Source organism: Chionomys nivalis, chromosome 2, assembly GCF_950005125.1.
Source record: "Chionomys nivalis chromosome 2, mChiNiv1.1, whole genome shotgun sequence".
Classification (NCBI taxonomy): domain Eukaryota; kingdom Metazoa; phylum Chordata; class Mammalia; order Rodentia; family Cricetidae; genus Chionomys; species Chionomys nivalis.
Genome location: NC_080087.1, coordinates 91,950,617 through 91,970,468, shown reverse-complemented (window position 1 = coordinate 91,970,468; position 19,852 = coordinate 91,950,617). Strand labels below are relative to the sequence as shown.

The 19,852-nt window shown below is 45.3% G+C and overlaps 1 protein-coding gene and 1 non-coding gene across 2 annotated transcripts in view; one reads left to right on the top strand and one right to left on the bottom strand.

The window, feature by feature from the left end:
- The first annotated feature begins 6,646 nt into the window (after positions 1-6,646).
- The window catches only part of Ppp4r1 (protein phosphatase 4 regulatory subunit 1), a 53,670-nt gene continuing 40,464 nt past the window's right edge, over positions 6,647-19,852 (top strand). Inside the window, exons 1-2 of the mRNA XM_057761478.1 lie at positions 6,647-6,772; positions 6,950-6,994. Coding sequence (XP_057617461.1) covers positions 6,766-6,772; positions 6,950-6,994 — 52 coding nt within the window. The 5' untranslated portion in view covers positions 6,647-6,765. The remainder of the gene's footprint in view (positions 6,773-6,949; positions 6,995-19,852) is intronic.
- Positions 17,525-17,628, bottom strand: LOC130870654 (U6 spliceosomal RNA). Its single transcript, XR_009056788.1, has one exon. It is a non-coding gene; the product is annotated as a U6 spliceosomal RNA (small nuclear RNA).

The window sequence follows — 19,852 nt, the reverse complement described above, 5'->3', positions numbered from 1 at the left end:
GGGGGGGGTCTATTGTTCGGGGTTTAGTTCTTCTTCTTCTTTCTGCTGCTACTACTGCTGTTTGTTTTAAAGACAGGATCTTGAACAGCTCAGGGTGGCCTCAAACTCACTATGTAACTGAGGCTGTTCTTGAACTCTGATTGTCTTGTCTCAGCCTCCCAGGTACTAGAATGACAGCCATGTGCCACCACACCTGGCTTCGTTATAATAAAGTCTGGCTCTTTGCCTTATGTGGTGATACTGTCTGCAACCAGACAGGCTTCACGGGTTTATTCTCTTCCTCACACACATCCCCCCCTGGAGACTTTGACAGGACTTCATAAAAACCAGATCCCCATGAACAAGTCATGGACGTGCATAAGGCTGCAGGCCAAAGGAGGAGAAATGACCACTGTGAAACAAGATGTTGGGGAATGGCGGCTCCTAAGTAGCTCCCAGGCCTTTCAGGGCACAATGTTCTCTCTTATATTCTGCTTACTTTGTGACAGGCTCATTACATTAGTCAGGATCTTATCACCGAGGCTCCCAAACCTTACAAAGGAAGTTTGTTTAGCTCATGGTTTGAATATTTATTTATTTATTTATGATGTATACAATATTCTGTCTGTGTGTATGCCTACAGGCCAGAAGAGGGCACCAGACCTCATTACAGATGGTTGTGAGCCACCATGTGGTTGCTGGGAATTGAACTCAGGATCTTTGGAAGATGAGGCAATGCTCTTAACCACTGAGCCATCTCTCCAGCCCCCTAGCTCAGGGTTTGAAAAGCTGAAAGTCTAGCCAGGCAGTGGTGGTGCACACCTTTAATCCCAGGAGGCAGAGGCAGGAGGATCTCTGAGTTCTAGGCCAGCCTGGTCTACAGAGCTACAGAGCTAGTTCCAGGACAGCCAGGGCTACACAGAGAAACCCTGTCTTGAAGAAAAAAGAGAGAGAGAGAAAACAAGCCGTGGCATATAGACTGACTGTGTACCCAACAGCCAAACAAGAACATTCAAGCTTTTCTCTTAAGTACTTTGTAAAATAAAAAGTCACTGTGCTAAAAATGGCTTCCACTTTTGTGCTATTTCAAGGTCTCTGGGAACCTCCTTCCCCAAGGCCTTCCTCCTTGATAGGCGCTGTTTTCACAGGACATAGTCACAGGTAGCCAGGCTCAGGTATTAGTGGCTTCCTATCAAGCTTGTAGCATCTTCCTCAATCTCTACACGTGAAGAATGCCCGATGGCTACTATATGACATTCCTTGGGTGACAATAATGAGCCATGTGCCATCTTTCTGTACACCAAGCACAGAGACCCTAGGGACACATAAGCAGATAGCTAAGCATGGACCTCAATGCTGAGAGCAAAGACAACAACAACAAAACTATACCATACACAACAGCCACATCCATCACACCAGTACAGGAACGCAGACCAGACTATAGCCCTCCACACAGGAACCCCTCGCTTGGTTGGCATTGCTTACCCCTTGATAATTCCTAGTTCAAATTAAGCAGAAGCATCCTGAGCTGACTGATAGCAATACCCTCTGCAGGATGAAATCTGAACTCCCCAGCAGACCTGGCAACACCCTCCTCACACCAGCCTTTTCTCAGCCCGCCACATAGAACCGTACTATTTAAGGAGCTACCCAGATTCCATCTTTACCATAATGCCTCTGCTCATCACGCAGTTTGAATGAAGTACTAATACTGAGTCCCTTTTCAGTCCCTTTTAATCTGGGGCTAAACAGATGCACGTGGAATTACCCGTCCATGTGAGACGGTTAAGAAACCTCTGATTTCATAGGTTTTAAAATAATTTGAAACTCTTTATTTTTTGAGACATGGTTTTTCTGTAGCTTTGGAGCCTGTCTTGGAACTCACTCTGTAGACCAGGCTGGCCTCAAACTCACAGAGATCTGCCTGTCTCTCCCTCCTGAGTGCTGAGATTAAATAAAGGCATGTGCCACCACTGCCCTGCTGCTCTGAAACATTCTTCTGTTTTTCGAGACAGGGTTTCACTGTAGCTATCAAGCCTACCCTGGAACTAGCTCTTGTAGACTAGGCTGGCCTCGAACTCACAGAGATCCACCTGCCTCTTCCTTCCGAGTGCCGACATTAAAGGCATGCGCCACTACCGCCCAATCTGAAACATTCTTAAGTGATTCCTCCTGTTTATAGCTCGCCTAGGACATTTTTTCAAGCAGGACCTTCATCTGTTTTGTGATGGATGTCCAAACAACACTACTGTTCTATGGCTCTCAAGGGTCCTGGAGACTGTAGCCTCATTGCCATAGTATATCTCCCTGTTGTGGATTACTACTTTAGGCATAAATGTGTTACATTCGTGAGTGCTACATTTGTTTAATGATGTAAAGATGTGTTGCTTTGCCTGCCCAAGACACCTGATTGGTCTAATAAGAAGCTGAATGACCAATAGGAGAGGGATAGGCAGGGCTGGCAGGAAGAGAGAATAAATAGGAGGAGGAATCTAGGCTCAAGGGGAGAAAATGAAGAGAATGAGCAAGAGAGGAAGACGCCTGGGGCCAACTAGGCAGCTGTCAATCATCCAGACATGGACTAGGATGTACAGAGTGCAAAAAAGGTAAAAAAGCCCCAAGGCCAAACACAGATGAAGAGGAACAGATTAAATTAAGTTATGAGATGGGGGGGGGGGGGCAAGCAGAGGTTAGTGCCAAACACTTATAACTAGTCTCTGTGCCATGATTTCTCTGTGGCATGATTTGGGGGTTGGTTGGTGGTCCAAAAGAAAGCCTGCTACACAACAGAATCAGGAGCTATTCAGATAGTAGGATTATTGAGTCTCCTACGCAACCGAAGATGATTCATCTCAGAGATTCTGTACGGGAATTTCTTTAACAGGAAAAGAGTCACTAAGTCTTTACAATCTACTGGAAAAAATAATTCCATTCATTCTTTAAAAGTTGACAAGAGGTAGCAAAAACTGATCAAGTTTCTTGAGTCAAGACATTCTTGTTTAGAACATACCAAAGACAAAAGTAGACAAAGCCTGTCCCTTGGTACCATCAAAATGGCACAGCCGGTAAAGGCACTGGCTGCCAAATTTGGTAACCTGAGTTCAATTGCTGGAACCCCCATGGTGGAAGGACAGAAGACACTCCTGCAAATTGTCCTCTGACTTCCATGTGCATACACGTGTGCACATGCACTCACACAAAATAAATCTAAAAATATTAAAGCTCGTCTGTGCACAAATACAGCACCTAAAAAAATGTTTTAGTGAAGCTACGGCAGTGAGATCTTGTTCACATATGGGCATATCAGGAAGCAGAGAAACGGAACTGCCAGTGTTTAGCTCAGGACCGAGGAATGGTGCCACCCACGTGTAGGGCAGGTCTGACTCTCTGATAACCCAGCTCCTGTAATTAGAGAAAGAACAGCCTGAAAGCAAGCAGGACTAATTCTGGACAGGACTCAGTTCCACTGCCCTTGTCTTTTTCTCTCCTGCCACCTCCCTGCCCTGTCTTTTTTGTTACAGTATCTAGGGTGGAACCCAGGGCCCCAGGCATTGCTAGGCAAGCATTCCACAATGGCCCACACTCCCAGTGACCCCTCCACCCCAATTCTGGTTCTTATCCATCCAGGGAAGGCTCTACTGCTTTCTACATTGCTCCAAGTGAGCAGGGTCAAAGATGTTCCACTGAGGAATTCTGTAATTGTTCCCATGGAGTTGGGGCATCTCACAAACCTTTGTAAACATTTGATTCTATGAGAGAAACCAGAGTGTGTAAACAGCATTGAGTGGATTAAGCAACAATATTAATTTTCTTTGTGCATTTCTGAACCTCTTGTTCTTTCCTTTCCTCTCTCCCTAGTGTGATTGTCCTCAAAACCAAGCAACTACCATCCGGTGGAGTTCAGCTGCTTGGCTTACCAACATCATCCCAGGTGGGCTGTTTATACTCCTGCATTTGGGGTAAAGGAGGGCCATGAGGCCCTCACCTGTGTATGTAAATGCCTTAATTGCACAGCTCTTGGGGAGGATCTAGAATTTTGGGGCCAGGAAAGGCTAGTAGGAGGGGCCCTCATCTCTGCAGGGTAAAGGCTTTCCAGGTGTGACCTCTCAGGGAGGAGCAGTCACATCCCTGTAAGTAACCTCCCACGTATGCTCTGTAAGGAAGTCCAATAAACTCCTGGGTTCCTTGAAGTGAACTTTGGCAGGATATTGCCTCCATTTGACCTCGGACCTGAAGAGGAGGGGCAGGCATTGCTGAAGTCTCTCTCTGGAAAGGGCTTTCAGCAATACTCCCCTTCTTTCTTTTTGGTATGAGAAAACACATCTTCAGTTGAGGTAAATAAAGCGAGATCATGGGTTTTTGGAAAACTAAACTATGAAAACACAGGGAAAGGCTAGGATTTCCCATTGGGGAATGACCATTGACTCAGAGATTTAACAGGCTCTAGGGGCAGCACTGAGTGGATTCAGCAAAAAGATCTGAAGGATGGGAACAATTTCAAACATTTGCCTTCACACAATTAAAAACGTGTAGTAGAGGCCTTAAGTAAGGAATGACAATTTCTATTACTTGGAATGGCTTTGATAGTGGACAGCATGGCAACCTAGTTTCAAACGACACAAATGGACAGAAACAAATTTTAAAAAAGCATTTTTATCATACATTTCTCATCTTCTGATAAAAATTAAAAAACCAGTAACAGTGGATATGACAAAAGTATATAATAAATATGTATGAAATGTCATAATGAAACCTACCATTTTGCATAATGATTATATAGTAATAAGACTTTTTAAAATAAGGGCCGGGCATAGTGGTGCACACCTTTAATTTGAAGTATTTGAGAGACAGATGCAGGCCAATCTCTGAGTCTGAGGTCAGCATGATCCACACATAGCAAGCTCTAGACCAGCCAGACTGAGCAAGTATTGAGTCCTTGTCTCAAATAAACTCCTGCCCCCACCGCCCTTTTAAAGAGATAAAACAAAGGCTGAGGAGATAGCTCAGTTGCTGAAGTGTTTGCCTTGCAAGCATCAGACCTAAATTCAACTCCAAAAACTCATTTACAGCCTCAGTGCTGGGGAGGCAGATCCCTGGGGCTTTCTAGGAAGTTTAGCCCACTTGGTGACTTCAGAACAGTGAGAGGCCTGTGTGTGTGTGTGTGTAGGGGTTGGGGGTAGGGTGGACAGAGAGAGACATAGACAAGACAGCACGCCTGAAAAACACCTGAGGCTTCTCATTCTAACCTGTGAATTCTTAAGCCCTTGTTTTTTGAATTCACAAAAGTAAATTCTGCGACCAAAGAAATGCAAGTTTGGTCTTTACCTATTCTAAATTTGAGAAATCAGACACATCTGGGGCTATAGCATCTAATTTCTAGTCTCTTGGAGTTTCGATTCATACTATACAATCTGTGTTTTATCTGTTAAGTGATATATCCAAAAGGAGAGTTGGAGTGGCTATGGATAACTCTTTTTCCCTAGGCAGATCTGTGCATTCCTGAGGATCTGATTACGTGGTCTGATCCTCTGATGTTTTAAAATATCAGTACGTTGTCTTCAGTTAGGGCTGCAGCACAGAAGGGAACACGCCAAACATTTAAAAATTCTCTCGCTTTTCATATCAAATTCGCCAACTGGCATCAAGTACGAAAGTGCGTTGTCCCGCTTCAGGGGAACACCAGTTGGAGACCTTGAGGGTGCTAGATTTAGACTTGAGACTGTCAAAACTGGGACAATGAACTGGGCTCACTCAGAAAGCCTGGGTTCTGCCCTACTTTGTACGTGGAAACCCTAGAGGACCACTTAACTCTCCGCAAACAAAAGGAATAGTAAGGTCTGTGTGTGGTACAAAGTTCACTTGAGAAAAGCGCTGCTAAATCACCCCCAAAATAAAATAAAAAAAAAATACCAATCCCAGGAACCCCGCCACCAGATTCCCTAGGCAGCAAGCACCGTGCTAGACTCTTGATAGTCTGCCATTCCCCGGAGAGGCGGAGGGGGCAGGTATCCTCGTCGAGCCTCCCTGCGCTCGGTCACAAGGCTAGGAACCTCGGAGTGGCTGGACTCGGCCCGGCCCGCGCGCCCGCGGCCGCTCAGGGGCAGCTCGGGCGAGCGGGCGGCGCGCGGGCTCCGAGGCCGGTGCCGCGGCTCTAACGTGCCGCACGGGAAGGCCGGCGGAGCCGAGCCGAACGGAACTTTTGTCACTCAACTGTCGTCCGGCCCTGGGGCCCGGGCTTTGTTCAGTCACTCGCGAGGCCCGGGCGCGCGAGCGAGCGGGCGGGCGGAGGCGGCGCTTCTTCCACTCGGAGGCGGGAGCCTGGGCCGCGGACCGCCGGCGACGCACGAGCAGGTCTGGGAGGGGCGCGGGCGACGAGCGGCGCGCGGCGGAGCGGGCGGCGACCGGCGGTGGGCGAGGCCCGGTGACCCAACAGAGCTGCGGGCCGCGGGGACCCCGCCCGCCGGGCTCGGGCACAAGCCGCAGGTCCACCCCGGCGGGCAGCTCGCGCCGCGCTCCGCACGCTCGGAGCCAGGGCGCCTCTAGCCGCGGGTGGGAACGCGCCTGCCTCGGGGCCCCGCCGGCCAACCGGGCGCGGGAGGCGGGCGAAGGGCGGCTGGGGCGCGGGAGGCGGGCGGACGGGAGTCGCCGCCGCCGCAGCCGCCGCAGGCCCGGACCTCGGCCCGCTCCGCGCGCGCCCCCGCTGGCCCGCGCGCGCCCACCGGCTCCCGGCTCGCGCGGCTCGCGGAGCGGGATCCCGGGAGACGAGGAGGCGGGGGCGAGCACAAGATGGCGGGTACGTGGCCCCAGTTCCCCGGGCGGCGGCGGCGGCGACGGCGGCGGCGGCTCCCCGCGCTCGGCGGCACCCGGGACAGGCCGGCGCGGGGAGACGCCGCCGAGCGGGCGGCGGGCGGCTGGGGTGCGGCGCCGGCCCAGGACGCTGACCCGGCCTTTCTTCTCTCCCCCGGCGCAGACCTCTCGCTGCTCCAGGAGGACCTGCCGGAGGACGCGGACGGACGTGAGTGGCTGACGGGCGGGCGGGCGGGCGGCCCCGCAGCCCCGGGGGGCGGGCGAGCGGCGAGCGGACTCGGGACCCCGGCGCGACGGAGACTCCCGCGTGGCCCGACTGCGGCCGCGGCCCGCAAGCTCCCTCGGGCCGCGGGGCGGCTGTTGGGGGAAGCAGAAGCCCGTGGGGCGGAGGCCGGTGAGGGACATGGGTGTGTTTTTCCTGAGTGTCTTCCGCACCCTCGCCCCGAGGAAGGAGGCTGCCGGCGCCGGGAGGTGTTTCCGCAGCTCTCCCGGGCTGCGATGTAGCCGTGCCCCGGTGCCCCGGCCCGCCCTCCTGGGGTTCCCTCGCCCCGGTGGGTGCAGCTTGCTGACTGGTGTTTTACTTGAGCCCTGAGCCGTCTCAGGTCCCCTCACCGCCACTCACACGTTTGACTTGGGAATTTCGGGGTGGTTAGAAGGTGTGGCCTTGGCAGGCTGCAGTGACTAGATTCAGAAAGCAGATTTCTTTAATCCAAGACGTTCTAAGCTCACCCGCATATTTAAATGCTAAAATTGTAGGTTTCGTTGAGATATTGAAGCTTTTTTTTTTTTTAAAGAGTTGATTCTTTTGTACATAAAAAAAAAGAAGAAAGCTGCTCAACTTTTGGACGTTGTTTCCATTGTGGTGAAGGAAGTGAATTATTTAGGTATCTTTCATTTGAATGTTTTACTAAGCGGAAAATGTTATGGGTTGGAGACAGAAAAGCCTACGATGAGTTAGCTAAGTTTATGTGGGAAGAAGTTGTAAATTACACTTGCGTGGAGACGATTTCTACTCATGCTAATGCAGATAGGGATTGATGAAAAATTAAATCACTCGGTTTGAAATGCGTTTTAGGAATAAAGACTGCTGAAAATGTATCAAGCATAGATCATGGGAGACTTAGGGGGACCAAAAACTGGGCAGAGTTGAGCTGGTTACCCTGCCCAGACCGGAAGTGTGGTTTAATACCTGCCCAGGTAATCCAGAGATGCCATAGTTTGCTGTTCCAAAGACAATCCTTAGCATTGTCTGGTATGATTGTCTTTACCCAATTGAAATCCTGTTCTGAGCAAAGGGAGATGTACTGTTTAGAAAGTGTCTCAGTCAGGGCGTCTATCGCTTTGGTGAAGCACCATGACCGAAAGCAACTTGAGGAGGAAAGGATTTGGCTTATGCTTCCACATCACAGTTCATCACTGAAGGAAGTTAAGGCTAGAACGGGGTGGGGGTGGGGCTGATGTAAAAGCCACGAAGGAGTGCTGCTTTCTGGTTTGTTCCTCCTGGCTTGCTCAGCCTGCTTTCTGTAGAACCCAGCAACCAGCGATGACACTACAGACAATAGGCTGGGCCCTCTTAACATCTGTCACTAAGAAAATGCCCTTATAGGCTTGCCTGCTGCCAGATAAGGAGGTGCCCTCTTTTCAGTTTTCTCTACCTCCACACAGAACTAACCTGCGCGGAAGGCATCTCTGAGGAGTGTCTTTAAAGCCCGTGAGTCATATCAGACTTACCTGTTGCTAAATCTGTTTGGGGACCGATGCCTAGTACTGTTTTCTTAAGTAACTGTCTTGAGGGAGCAGTACACATAGTGAAGACAGCTTCTATGTTTAATTTTTTGTACGTCGGTCACTTATTGGCCTAGCAGTATGCTTCGGATATTAACCAAAGCACCTGTTGATTTTAGATCTCTAGCAAGGTTAGGACTGGAGGTGTGGCCTTAATCATGTTATCTTGGGGCAGGGGCTTCTTGTTGATATAAGGTGTGCGTCTTTGTGGCTGGCTGTAGCAGGAACATCTGAGCATTCCTTCACTTTGAGGTAGGTGCCATGCCCCCCTGCAGAGGCGCAGGGCAGTTTCTCCATGGCTGTTGGGGAGCAGCAGTCTGGAGGAGGAAGCTAGGGGTCTGCTGCGTAGAAAAGGAAAGGATGGGCACCACTTGAGCTCTCAAGAGTGCTGTCAGGAAGGTGCCAGTGGCCTGTCTTGTTGCAAGGGGCACTTTGGATCAACTGGGGTGTCTCACTTAGCTCCCTCATGCCTATGTCTTGTCATTGGGACAGGTCTGAGAAAAGTCCCCTCCCTTATATCATCATTCATCACTTGGCATGAGCAGTGTGTGTGGCTCTCAGAACAGTACTGACGTGAGCCACGAGAAGAGGAGGAAACGGTGTGATGTTATGGAATTTACCTTTTTAAGGTTTAGTTCTCTGTTCGGTTTAGGTAATGTATTCAAAGGCAAAATCAGCTAATTGTAATTTGGTTGAAGATTCTTAGAGAAACTGCTGAGTTTTTTCGGTTACTAAAGCTTTTACACATTAATACCTGTACCTAGAGTTTTGGAATCAGTGTCTTTAGCCACTCTGGTTTCTCGTGAAGGGAGAAAGAGTGAGGAAGAGAATCTGACTGTAGTGCCCACATAGAGAGCAAGATGGCTTGTAAAGAAAGGCTTCTCACATCCCAGAGCAGCGGGTTCAGTCTTCCTAATGCTGTGGCCTTTAATACAGTTCTTTATGGTGTGGTGACTCCTGGCCATAAAATTATTTTCGTTGCTACTTCGCAACTGTGATTTTCAACTGTGAAGTATAATGTAAATATCTCTTTTCTGATGGTTTAGTTCACTCTTGTTAAAGGGTTATTTGACTCCAAGGGGTCACCACCCACAGGTTGAGAACCACTGTCAGAGCCTGGGAAGGCAGAGGAGGGCTCCAGTTCACCGTGAATTGCTCTTTTATGGAGGGCAGCCAGCTGGGGTGCCCTCATGATAGGGAGAAAATTAGTTTGTGGTCAGGCCCTTGAATCTTGGTTATCTTTTTCTAAAAGATGCATGGCCAAGGCCATGTTGGAAGGGACACCAAGAAAGGAGAAGGTGGGAACCAGGTCTTAATTGGTTCCAGTCCCTGAGTTTGTATGGATTTTGTAGACTGGGAGAAGGAATTGATCAAAGACCTTTGGAGAAAAATTTTCCTTCAGTCATAGTAAGTGTATTGTATTATTTATGGAAAGGCCATAAAGATGAATGTTGCCACTATTAGAATGTATTGAAATTAAATATAATAAAACTCTTTTCATGTTTGAAACTTTTCAGTAATGTATTGTGTATTTTCAAAGTGAAGGCAAACAAGTGACTATTTGAATAGATGCTTCAGCAGATTTCTGAGTAAAAATTTTTAAAAATTTAAGATTATCTTTCTTGAATAATGGAATCAATATATAATTATAGATTTTTAGAGAAATGCTTAGGCATTTTTTGTCAGTTTTCCAAAGGTACAATTTGATGTTGCTGAGTTTCCGAAATGGATAAGTTAGCACAGCTGCAGGAAAAGTTGTTAGTGTGGCTAGAAAATCACTGTAGGAGTTGGATTAACATGTAGACTTAGTAAAGCAGCATACAGAAGTAAACCTGGGTGGTTCACCGTAGCCAGAGAGACAGTCTCCCCTCTGTGCTCTGGTCATTGGATGCTGATCACAGGGACAGAACTCCCCAAGTTTAGGTTCTTAAAATACCGTATTTGGGGCCTGGAAAGATGGCTCAGGGATTAAGAGCATTGTGCTCTTCCATAGGACCCAGGTTCAGTTCCTAGCACCTGCATGGAGACTCACAACCGGCTGTAACTCCGGCTCCAGGGAATCCAACACTTAGGCCTCCACGGGCACCAGGCATAGTGGCGCACAGACATACATCCTGGCAGAAGACACAGACACATAATTTAAAATTTTTAAAATAAAATACTGAGATTTACATTGCCTAGTTTATAACATTGTCATGTAGACTGTTGGTTGGAAGCCAGGCCTGAAGTTCTAACATCTAATCCAGGGTGCTACGAGGGTTTCATTTTCCAGAGCGCTGCTGTGGCACCCGGGATCTAGCTTAGTTCTTGTTTACGCTTGTTTTAACAGTAACAGCGTGATTCTGAGCTTTTGGAGCCGGGTGTAGAGTGTGCCATTTCACAGGTTTTTCCATTGGCGAGGTTCTAGAATCCTTTTACATGTTTTTGGGGGGCTTGTGGGGAGTGTGCAAGCAGAGGACAGAAATGACGAGGCTAGAACTAGCTATTCCTCTCAGCCCACAGTCCTATGATGCCTTCCTTCCTGCATCAGGCTCAAAGTTCCTCAAGTTTGCTGAGAGTTTCTGGAAACTAGGAATAAGTGTTTGATTGTCAAATAATAGGAAGATTGCACATTTTTAGTTTCCAGTGTGCTTTGTTGGTTTTCGAGAACATGATTTTCGGGTGAGAATTTAGACACGCAGAAGCAGATGAACTGTCGTGCCCCGCTGCTCAACTGTAGCTCTCACTTACAGGTACTCTGCACTTGTGAGGGAAGCTGGAGGAGGCAGGCACGTACCTGTTGAAACTGGTCAGTACAGCATTAATGCTGCACAGGACCTTCGTATTTACAACTGGGTTCTAAAGTCGATCATTTTTTCATTTACTTCAGCTGTGTTTTGGTAGAAATAACTCACTTAACACCTTACTTGCTTGCTGGGAATTTATGATAATTTAGATCTGGGTTTATTCACTTTTTATTTGAATTACCAATGGAAAAAGAATTACTAACCAAAGTAATTGGGCTAATGAGACCATAAGAGAAATGTCCTCAAACTTAGGGGACCCCATGGTGACCCACACCTGTTAGTCCTGTTTGGTAGCTGTGTTTCTCTCAGTCAGCAGTTAGAATGCATGAGCTTGCTCACTCCCTGGTCTGCACTTATTTACAGCCTTCGGTCAGCACCCAGTGCCAGACACTGCTCAGCGTGTGAGGACATTTCTTCTGATATCTAATACAGAGAGTTGTTGTGCTATTTCACAAATAATGACGAAAATTTATATCTGTTCAATGTAGAAGCAAGCTCCCCTACCCCATTCATGGATGCCAAATCTGTCCATATGGAAGGTCCATTGTGCCATAGATTATTCTTAGCCATATAGGGTGGTAGGGATGCTTACTTGTGGTCCCAAAACAAGGGAGACTGAGGCTGAAAGGTAGTGCGTTTGAGTCCCACTAGGCTACGCAAGATCAAATTCTAGAACTAGATACCGAATGCTGGGATTAAAGATGCGCACCACCACCACCTGGCTAGATAGTGTTTCAGTTACTTATAAAAACCATCTCTAAAGAGTTAGTGCTGTTCAGTACTTCAGTAACTTTAATATGTTTTAATAAACATCTTGCACATTATTGCAAAGTTCAAATTTAGATTTGACAGACTTCGTTGCCTGAGACTATGTAAAGACTGAATCCCATGCTTCTCAGGTTTGTCTTTTTAAAGTTAGGATTTGGGCTGGGGTTGTAGCTCAGTGGAGAGCTCTGGCCTCCCATGTGCAGGTGCTGACCCAGCACCAAACAAAAGACACTGAGGATGCAGAAGCAGGAGGAACTCTTGAGTTCAAGGCCAGCCTGGTCTACTGAGTGAGTTCCAGGTTCTAGCACAGCCAGAGCTACATAATAGAGAGAGACCATCTCCAAAAATAAAAATAGTAGTCTTCCCCCCAGAAGTGGTTTAATTATGTTTTTGCACAACACTAAGCTAGTCTATAATGGGTCAGGTAGTATATGCAGTAGGTTTGTAAACTCGTGGCTGCTTTTGTATGGCTCAGATTTGCCATAAAAGAGTAAAAGTGTCTGTATAAATAGATGAACCTAAGATATTTCCCAATAAGACTTGATTTACAACAGTTGAAGATGGAACTGTTTTGACATGCTGGCCGTAGTTTGCCGACTTCTTTATTGTAAAACCCAAGGTCTGACACTTTTATTTTTACCCATAGCTGAGTCCCCAGAACATAGTAGGCCTTTGGTATATAACTTTACATAACTTAATAGAGTTATCAACTACTAAGGTGGACCTTTTCTGAGCAAGCTAAATTAGAACAAAATCTGTATATAATTTATTTTAAAATTAAACTTACTAGTTTTAAGTCTTCACTCTCACATAAAAGCAGCACTAATATAGTGACTTTCTGGACTGAAGCTCCACCTGTATTCAGTCACTATTAACATTCTTCCAGTTGGCTCTGCCTCCGTCCACATAGTTATACAAACAGCCAAAATACAGTGTATGGGTTCCTCTTAATTTCTGAGTGAGTCTTTCAGGAATAAATTGTTACCTACCTCTAGTCCTCATCTCCTAAGAGCAGAGGCATTCTCCCCTAGACACAGTCACTTTTCGCTCTGAAACATGTAGCACTGGTGGAATTCTGCTGTGCGTGTGGAGTCCGTATTGCAGTGCGTCAGTTGGCTGCACTCCATCCTTCATCGTAACTGCTAACTGAACTTCACACACCTCACTTGTCTTGTGTCTGTTTTCTCAGCGCTCACCATTTGTGATGCTACATTGTTTTTATTTTTCAGTTTAATTTACCTATTTTATTTATTTATTTTAATATTTATTTATTCATTTGTTGTGTATACAATATTCTATCTGTGTGTATGCCAGCAGGCCAGAAGAGGGCATCAGACCTTATTACAGATGGTTGTGAGCCACCATGTGGTTGCTGGGAATTGAACTCAGGACCTTTGGAAGAGCAGGCAATACTTTTAACCACCGAGCCATCTCTCCAGCCCCTACCTATTTTATTTTTATTTTAGACAGTGTTCCCTATGTAGTGTAAAGTGACCAGAGCTTATGTAGCCCAGGTTGACCTCAGACTTGCAGTCTTCCAGCCTTTGGCTTTAGAGACTGGGATTACAGGCGTGTGCGCACTGTACCAGAGACACTGGCATCTAGACAGCGTGCCCGTCTTTGTTTTTGCGTTTTGTCAGGACAGTGATGTGGTCATCTTATTTGCTCAGCACTCCAGCCTTTCAGTTCCACTTCTGGGAAGTAATGTCTGCCAGATTTCAGCACTGTAAAAGACAGGCTCCCCACTTGTAAGGAGGGGAGGAGTGATGGCTGCCTGACACTCTCCACCCCAGTTAGAGACAGCTGTCTGTCCTGAGTCTGTCAGACTTACTTACTGGAACTCTGCCTGCAAGGGAGCTCCCTGGTCGTTTTTTTGGTATGTTTATTTGTTAAAATATATTAAAGTCCCATTTTTATTACTTTAGTAGTAATTTCATACTTATTAGTCAGGGTTCTCCATAGGATCAGACTGATAAAATATATAGTCCACTAGTCCAACAATGACTTTCACCAATGGAAGGTCCACGAATTTAATAGTTGTTTATTTTATGAGTTTGGATGTCTCAGCAAATTCAGTATACATCAGAATTCCCATGAAGCATGCTCCAATGCCGGTAAGAGAATGGACTTGTGAGTGAGAGAGCAAGCCAGCAGGGCAGGCTTCCTTCTTCCCTTCTTCCAGTCCTTTATAGAGGCTGCCAGCAAAAGGTGTGGCCGGTTATAGGTGGATCGCTCCACCTCCGAAGATCAAGACCAAGCAGTGCTGGCTCACACCTTTAATCCCCTCACTGAGGAGGCCGAAGCTGGAGGAGCTCTGAATTCAAGGCTAGCCTGGTCTACAGAGTTCCTAGATAGCCAGGGCTACACAGAGACCTGTCTTGAAAAACAAACAAAAAATTAAGGTTAAAAGTGGGCCTTCCCACTTAAAATGATTTAATTAAGAAAAATCCTCCACATTATCCCCGCTGTTTGGGTTTTAGTGAATTCCAGGTGTTTATGATTACCTGCCCAGCTCCCTCAGTGTAGATGGTGTATTTAATCAGCTCACCCGTTACTCTGTCGTCATCCCCTACTCTCAGGGATTGCCTTCTTTATCTACTCTTCTTCTACTTTTGTGCCTTTGGGGGCGGTAGCCATCGACTTTCCTTAGGGCTGCTTCTGTGAGCAAGGCTGAGGGGGTGTTTACAGTAGTGTGGACCCTTAGCAGTGGCCCCTTCTCCCCCCAGTAACCTTTAACTGCCAGTAGCTTCTTAGGTGGGTTGAGGCTCTGTGGAGTCCCTCAGCTCCTAACTGTTAACTGCTTATAAAATCCTCAGGGAAGGGTGTGGCCCTGTAGGCTCCTACCTTTTGTAACAGGATGTTGACAGGCCCAGTCTTGTGCTGTGAGCTCTTGAGTGAAGTGGCCACGTCACGTCTGCAACACTCCTCCCCTTCATCATGCCTGAGCGTGCTGGTCCACCTCTCCATCCCTGGTTCTGTGTTCTTATGCTGCAATGTAAGCAATTGCTAATAAAGTATTCCACATCTAAACATACCCACACCCTGTCAGAGAGACTAACGCTTTTTGTGTAGAGTTCCTTCTCAGCTGACTCGTTTGTGTTGTGTTGACAAAAACCGATGCCTTTTCAATAAAAATTTGTTTACTGTTTGTCACAGTCAGTGCTATATTCTACCTGGTCAATAGCATTAAGAGCAGCAATGAAAACAAACATTTTAAGTTGTATGATTGAAGATAGTGTGTGTGTGTTTGTGTACACGTTGTGGAGATCAGAGACCAGTTTCTGTCACTCCTTGCTTTATCTGAGGTGAGGCTTCCCACCGAATCGAGTTAACTTTTGGCTAGAGCGGATTGGATTACAGAGACTAACTGCACTCGGCTCTTTATGTGAGGGCTGGGGGTCTGAACTTGGGTCCTTCACTCACTGAGCTATCTCCCCAGCCTGGAAGTTCACAGTTTAGGCTTCTCTTGTTTTTTTTTTTTTTTTTTTTTTTGGTTTTTCGAGACAGGGTTTCTCTGTGGTTTTGGAGCCTGTCCTGGAACTAGCTCTTGTAGTCCAGGTTGGTCTCGAACTCACAGAGATCCGCCTGCCTCTGCCTCCCAAGTGCTGGGATTAAAGGCGTGCGCCACCACCACCCGGCTAGGCTTCTCTTTGGTACAGAGAAACAAATTCGCAAACATAAAGTCATATTGGGATAAAATTCTGTGGTAAAAACGGAAAGTGATATGGGAGAAAAAAGAATGTAAAATTCAGTTTAGTGGATTTCTCTACTGGTTTCTTTAAACAAGTGGAAAATGCATCTCTCATGTCTGTCATGAAAATATACCTGCAGGTTTGGCATCTCAGGCTTTTCCCTTCAAAAGTCTTGTACTGAAATAGAGATTTGGGCCATCATTTTGTTTTTGGACAGGGTCTCTACATAGCTCTGGCTGTCCTGGAACTCAGTAGACCAGGCTGGCCTCCAACTTGAGAGATCTACCTGCTTCTGCCTCACAAGTGCTGGGTTTAAAGGTGAGCATCATCTTTTGGATTTTTGCTTAAAATGACCTCTTTCTTGTCCTATTGGTCAAGCTTCAATCGCATCTCACCCCCCCCCAAAAAAAAAACAGTTTTATTTATCAGGCCAACTAAAAGTAGGCCATGTGTGTACCCACATGTATGCATGCCGTCTCAGATATGTACCTCCTTAGGGTGACCTTTTCGCCTTTGTTTTGATTTTTGTTTTTGTTTTTTAATCATTTGGTCCATACCTATCACTATATAGTTAGGTGCTGTCCTATTCACTGGTTTCATCATGCAGAAGGCACATTGAAATTTTGTGTTTCTAGTAACAGTCCTAAATGCAGAGTTTGCATGTAGAGAGGCCTGATATTTGTGGGCTCTGTCAAATCTTATAGACAACATCATTGTTGTTGGCTCTCAGTGTAGTGATATACTCCTGTATTCCCAGCGTGGAGGAGGCAGCGGCAGAAGCATCATTGCAAGTTCAAGGCACAGTTGGGCTACATAGTAAGTTCTTATTTATATTACTGGACCTTGTCTGAAAAAAAATAGGGTACAAACAACTACTTTGTAAATGATAAAATCTATTGTAATTAAGTAATTGGTTAAGTTCAAGTAGATAGTTCATAAGTAGCCGCAGAGCATGAGAGCTGAACCTAGACCTGATTGAGCTTTTCATTCTTTCTAACTTTTAAACTTTTAACATTTTAGATCATGCTTTCTTGTAAAAGGCTAAAAATTGGGATGTTTCAACTACTTGGATTTCTGTTAAGTGCAAGGAGGTAGGTGTGTCTTTGCACGGACAGCAAGACTGGCTTTTGTGACTTTGTTTTTATACAGAGAAGTACTCCATTGTTAATATAAATATATTCTTGTTATTCCTTTGCTTTGTCATCTTCTTTCCTGGGTTTAAAATTATAACAAACTACTTTTCTCACGCTCCAGAATTAGAAGAATATATGTGTTTAATTTAACTTACCTGGAAGTAGTTTTCAATGGGCTTTGAGATGTGAATGGCTAGGTTCCTATCAGGGGTCCATTCTGTTTGAGTAGGACATTTGTAGGCCTGATTGGACTCAAATTCATGACCCTCCTGTCTCAGCGTTTTAAATTCAGGGATCACCAGGGCTGTACATAGGAAGTCTGAGGACAGCATGCCTTATACTGTCTCAAAAAAAAAAAAAAAAAAGAAAGAAAGAAAGAAAAAGAAGAGGTTAATGGATAGTAGCTCAATATTACTTCTGTCTGGCAATCTTTCTTTTTAATTGAAAATAGTCCTGCCCAATTTTAATTAACTGGGAATAGTTGGTTAGATTTAGGGCTGGCATTTTTGTTTCATTATTTTTTTGCTTATTTATTTCCTACTTTTTCTTTTGGATTGGCTACTTTCTTTTTAAAAAAAAAATGAAACGCTTAATGAACTTGCGTGTCATCCTTGAGCAGGGGCCATGCTGATCTTCTCTGTTGTTCAGTTTTAGTGTACGTGCTGCCGAAGCGAGCACGGGTGACCACTTTGTGCTCCATTTCAGTCCTCCTTCCCTCTGGTTATATCTTTTTGTATGTGTTAGAGGTTAGTCCCAGAATTGTGATTTTAATTTGTGTTACCATCTATTTAACGTGAATGTACTAGGGTGAAAATGGCTCAGTGCTTGCATTCTTGTATGATTGAGGCCTTAGGTTCAGCTTTCAGCACTGCTGCCAAGCTTGACAGCCTGCATTTCATACAGCATCCACATGGAGGAAGGAGAGCACTGACTGTCACACATATCCAAGGAAATAAGTGTTTAAAGTGTAAGTTTAATGTACTGCTTCAAAAGACTGTGGAGACCTTTTCACAAACCTGTCCTGTGTATTGACCCTTACAATCTGAGCTGTTTTATTTAAAGATACCACCAGCTGTGTCATCCTTCAGGGTATATATGATGCAGGAATTTTTTTCCAGCAGTGATAGGTTTTAAACATTTTTAGTGATGTTTTCATATGTATGCATTACATCTGATATTTAATATACATATATATCATTGTTGTTTGTATTGTTATAGGGTTTATTTTTAATTTTTTAGTTTCTTTTTGTTTGTTTTGGTTTTTTTTTTTTTTTTGGTTTTTTGAGACAGGGTTTCTCTGTGGCTTTGGAGCCTGCCCTGGAACTAGCTCTTGTAGACCAGGCTGGTCTCGAACTCAGAGATTCACCTGCCTCTGCCTCCCAAGTGCTGGGATTAAAGGCGTGCGCCACCACCGCCTGGCTGTTTTGGTTTTTTGAGACACGGTTTCTCTGAGTAGTCCTGCCGTGTTATAGACCAGGCCAGCCTTGAATCAGAGATCTGCCTGTCTGTCTTCCACGTGCTGGGGTTAAAGGTGTATGCCACCATGCCTGGCCTTGTTGATTATTTCTAAGTTTCTCATTGTAACTGGTGGCAGGCATTTGCACAGTAGGCTAGGTAAGACAAACTGTAGTCATCTGTAGTAAGACTTCAGTGGGATGAAGTCTACAGTTAGAGTAAGTCCAGTCGAGGACGGTGTAAAAGCAGGTGTGGTGGCGACAGCTCAGCATGCTGAGACACGAGGGCCCTGAGATTAGGGGCACATGGGCAAGTATAAAGGGGGTGGACTTCTAAATAGACAGGGATGGTAACTCACAGTGACTCCTGACTGAGGCAGCAATACTAGAACTAGAAAAATGAGCCTGTTACTCCAGACTGGAGCCTGATTTTTGTGTAGAGTGTCATCCATAATTGATAGAAGGGACAAGAAGTTAGGAACAGATATGGTTTTTCTCTCATCTTAAGAGTATGTTTTTCAGATATGGTTGGTAAACAGGCTAAATTAGTGAGGATATTTATTATACATAGATATCTGCAGGCCACTTTCTAGACCTGCATAAACAATTTCTGAGTCTTTGATAAATCTCCACACTGTCTTAAACACAGCAGTGTGTTTAACAATAGCTCCCCTGCTCTCTACCTTTTATGATCCAGAGACATGTTTATCTTTAAGGTGAACACATGTGAGACGATGAATCAGTTTGTCATAGTCATAGAGTTCTAGAGCCCACACGAATGTGCCTGATGAGATCACGCTAGTTCAGCAGCCTTACATTATGAAAGAGAAAACTGACGGCAAGTGAGTGTCCAGTAGCTTAATAGCCCTTTAGTTCATAATGAATAAGATATTTTATGAATTATAGAATAGAAATTATGTAAAAATTTTCTGCACTAATTATGTACATGGTTTCGTGTTGTTTTCTTAAACCTATTTTGAAGTCCCTGTTCTTTTAATAGATATATTTAGGCCTTTCACAATTAATGTTCCCAGTTATAATATGGCTGGGTTTAAATTTCTTCTGACTTTTTTTCTACCTATGGATCCTATCTCTATTTTACTCCCTTTATCTTTCCCCCCTCCCTTCATTTGTGTTGTTTATGGACTTTATATTTTATTCACCTTTGATTTTAAAAGTAATGGTTGCTTTCAAGTTTTTAATCTGGGTGTGTTTTATTACAGCTGTGACTGATGTCATGTAGTATCTCTTCATGCGGCAGTTTGCAGAAGCATGCTATATGCTTTTCTAGTCTTGTGACTTGTGTGTTTGTGTATATATTATACTGCTTATTACTCATTTTACTGTACATATTTTTGCTTTACCTTTCAAAGCTAATAGCCATTTATTTATTTATTTTTGGTTTTTCGAGACAGGGTTTTTGTGTAGCCATAGCTGTCCTAGAACTC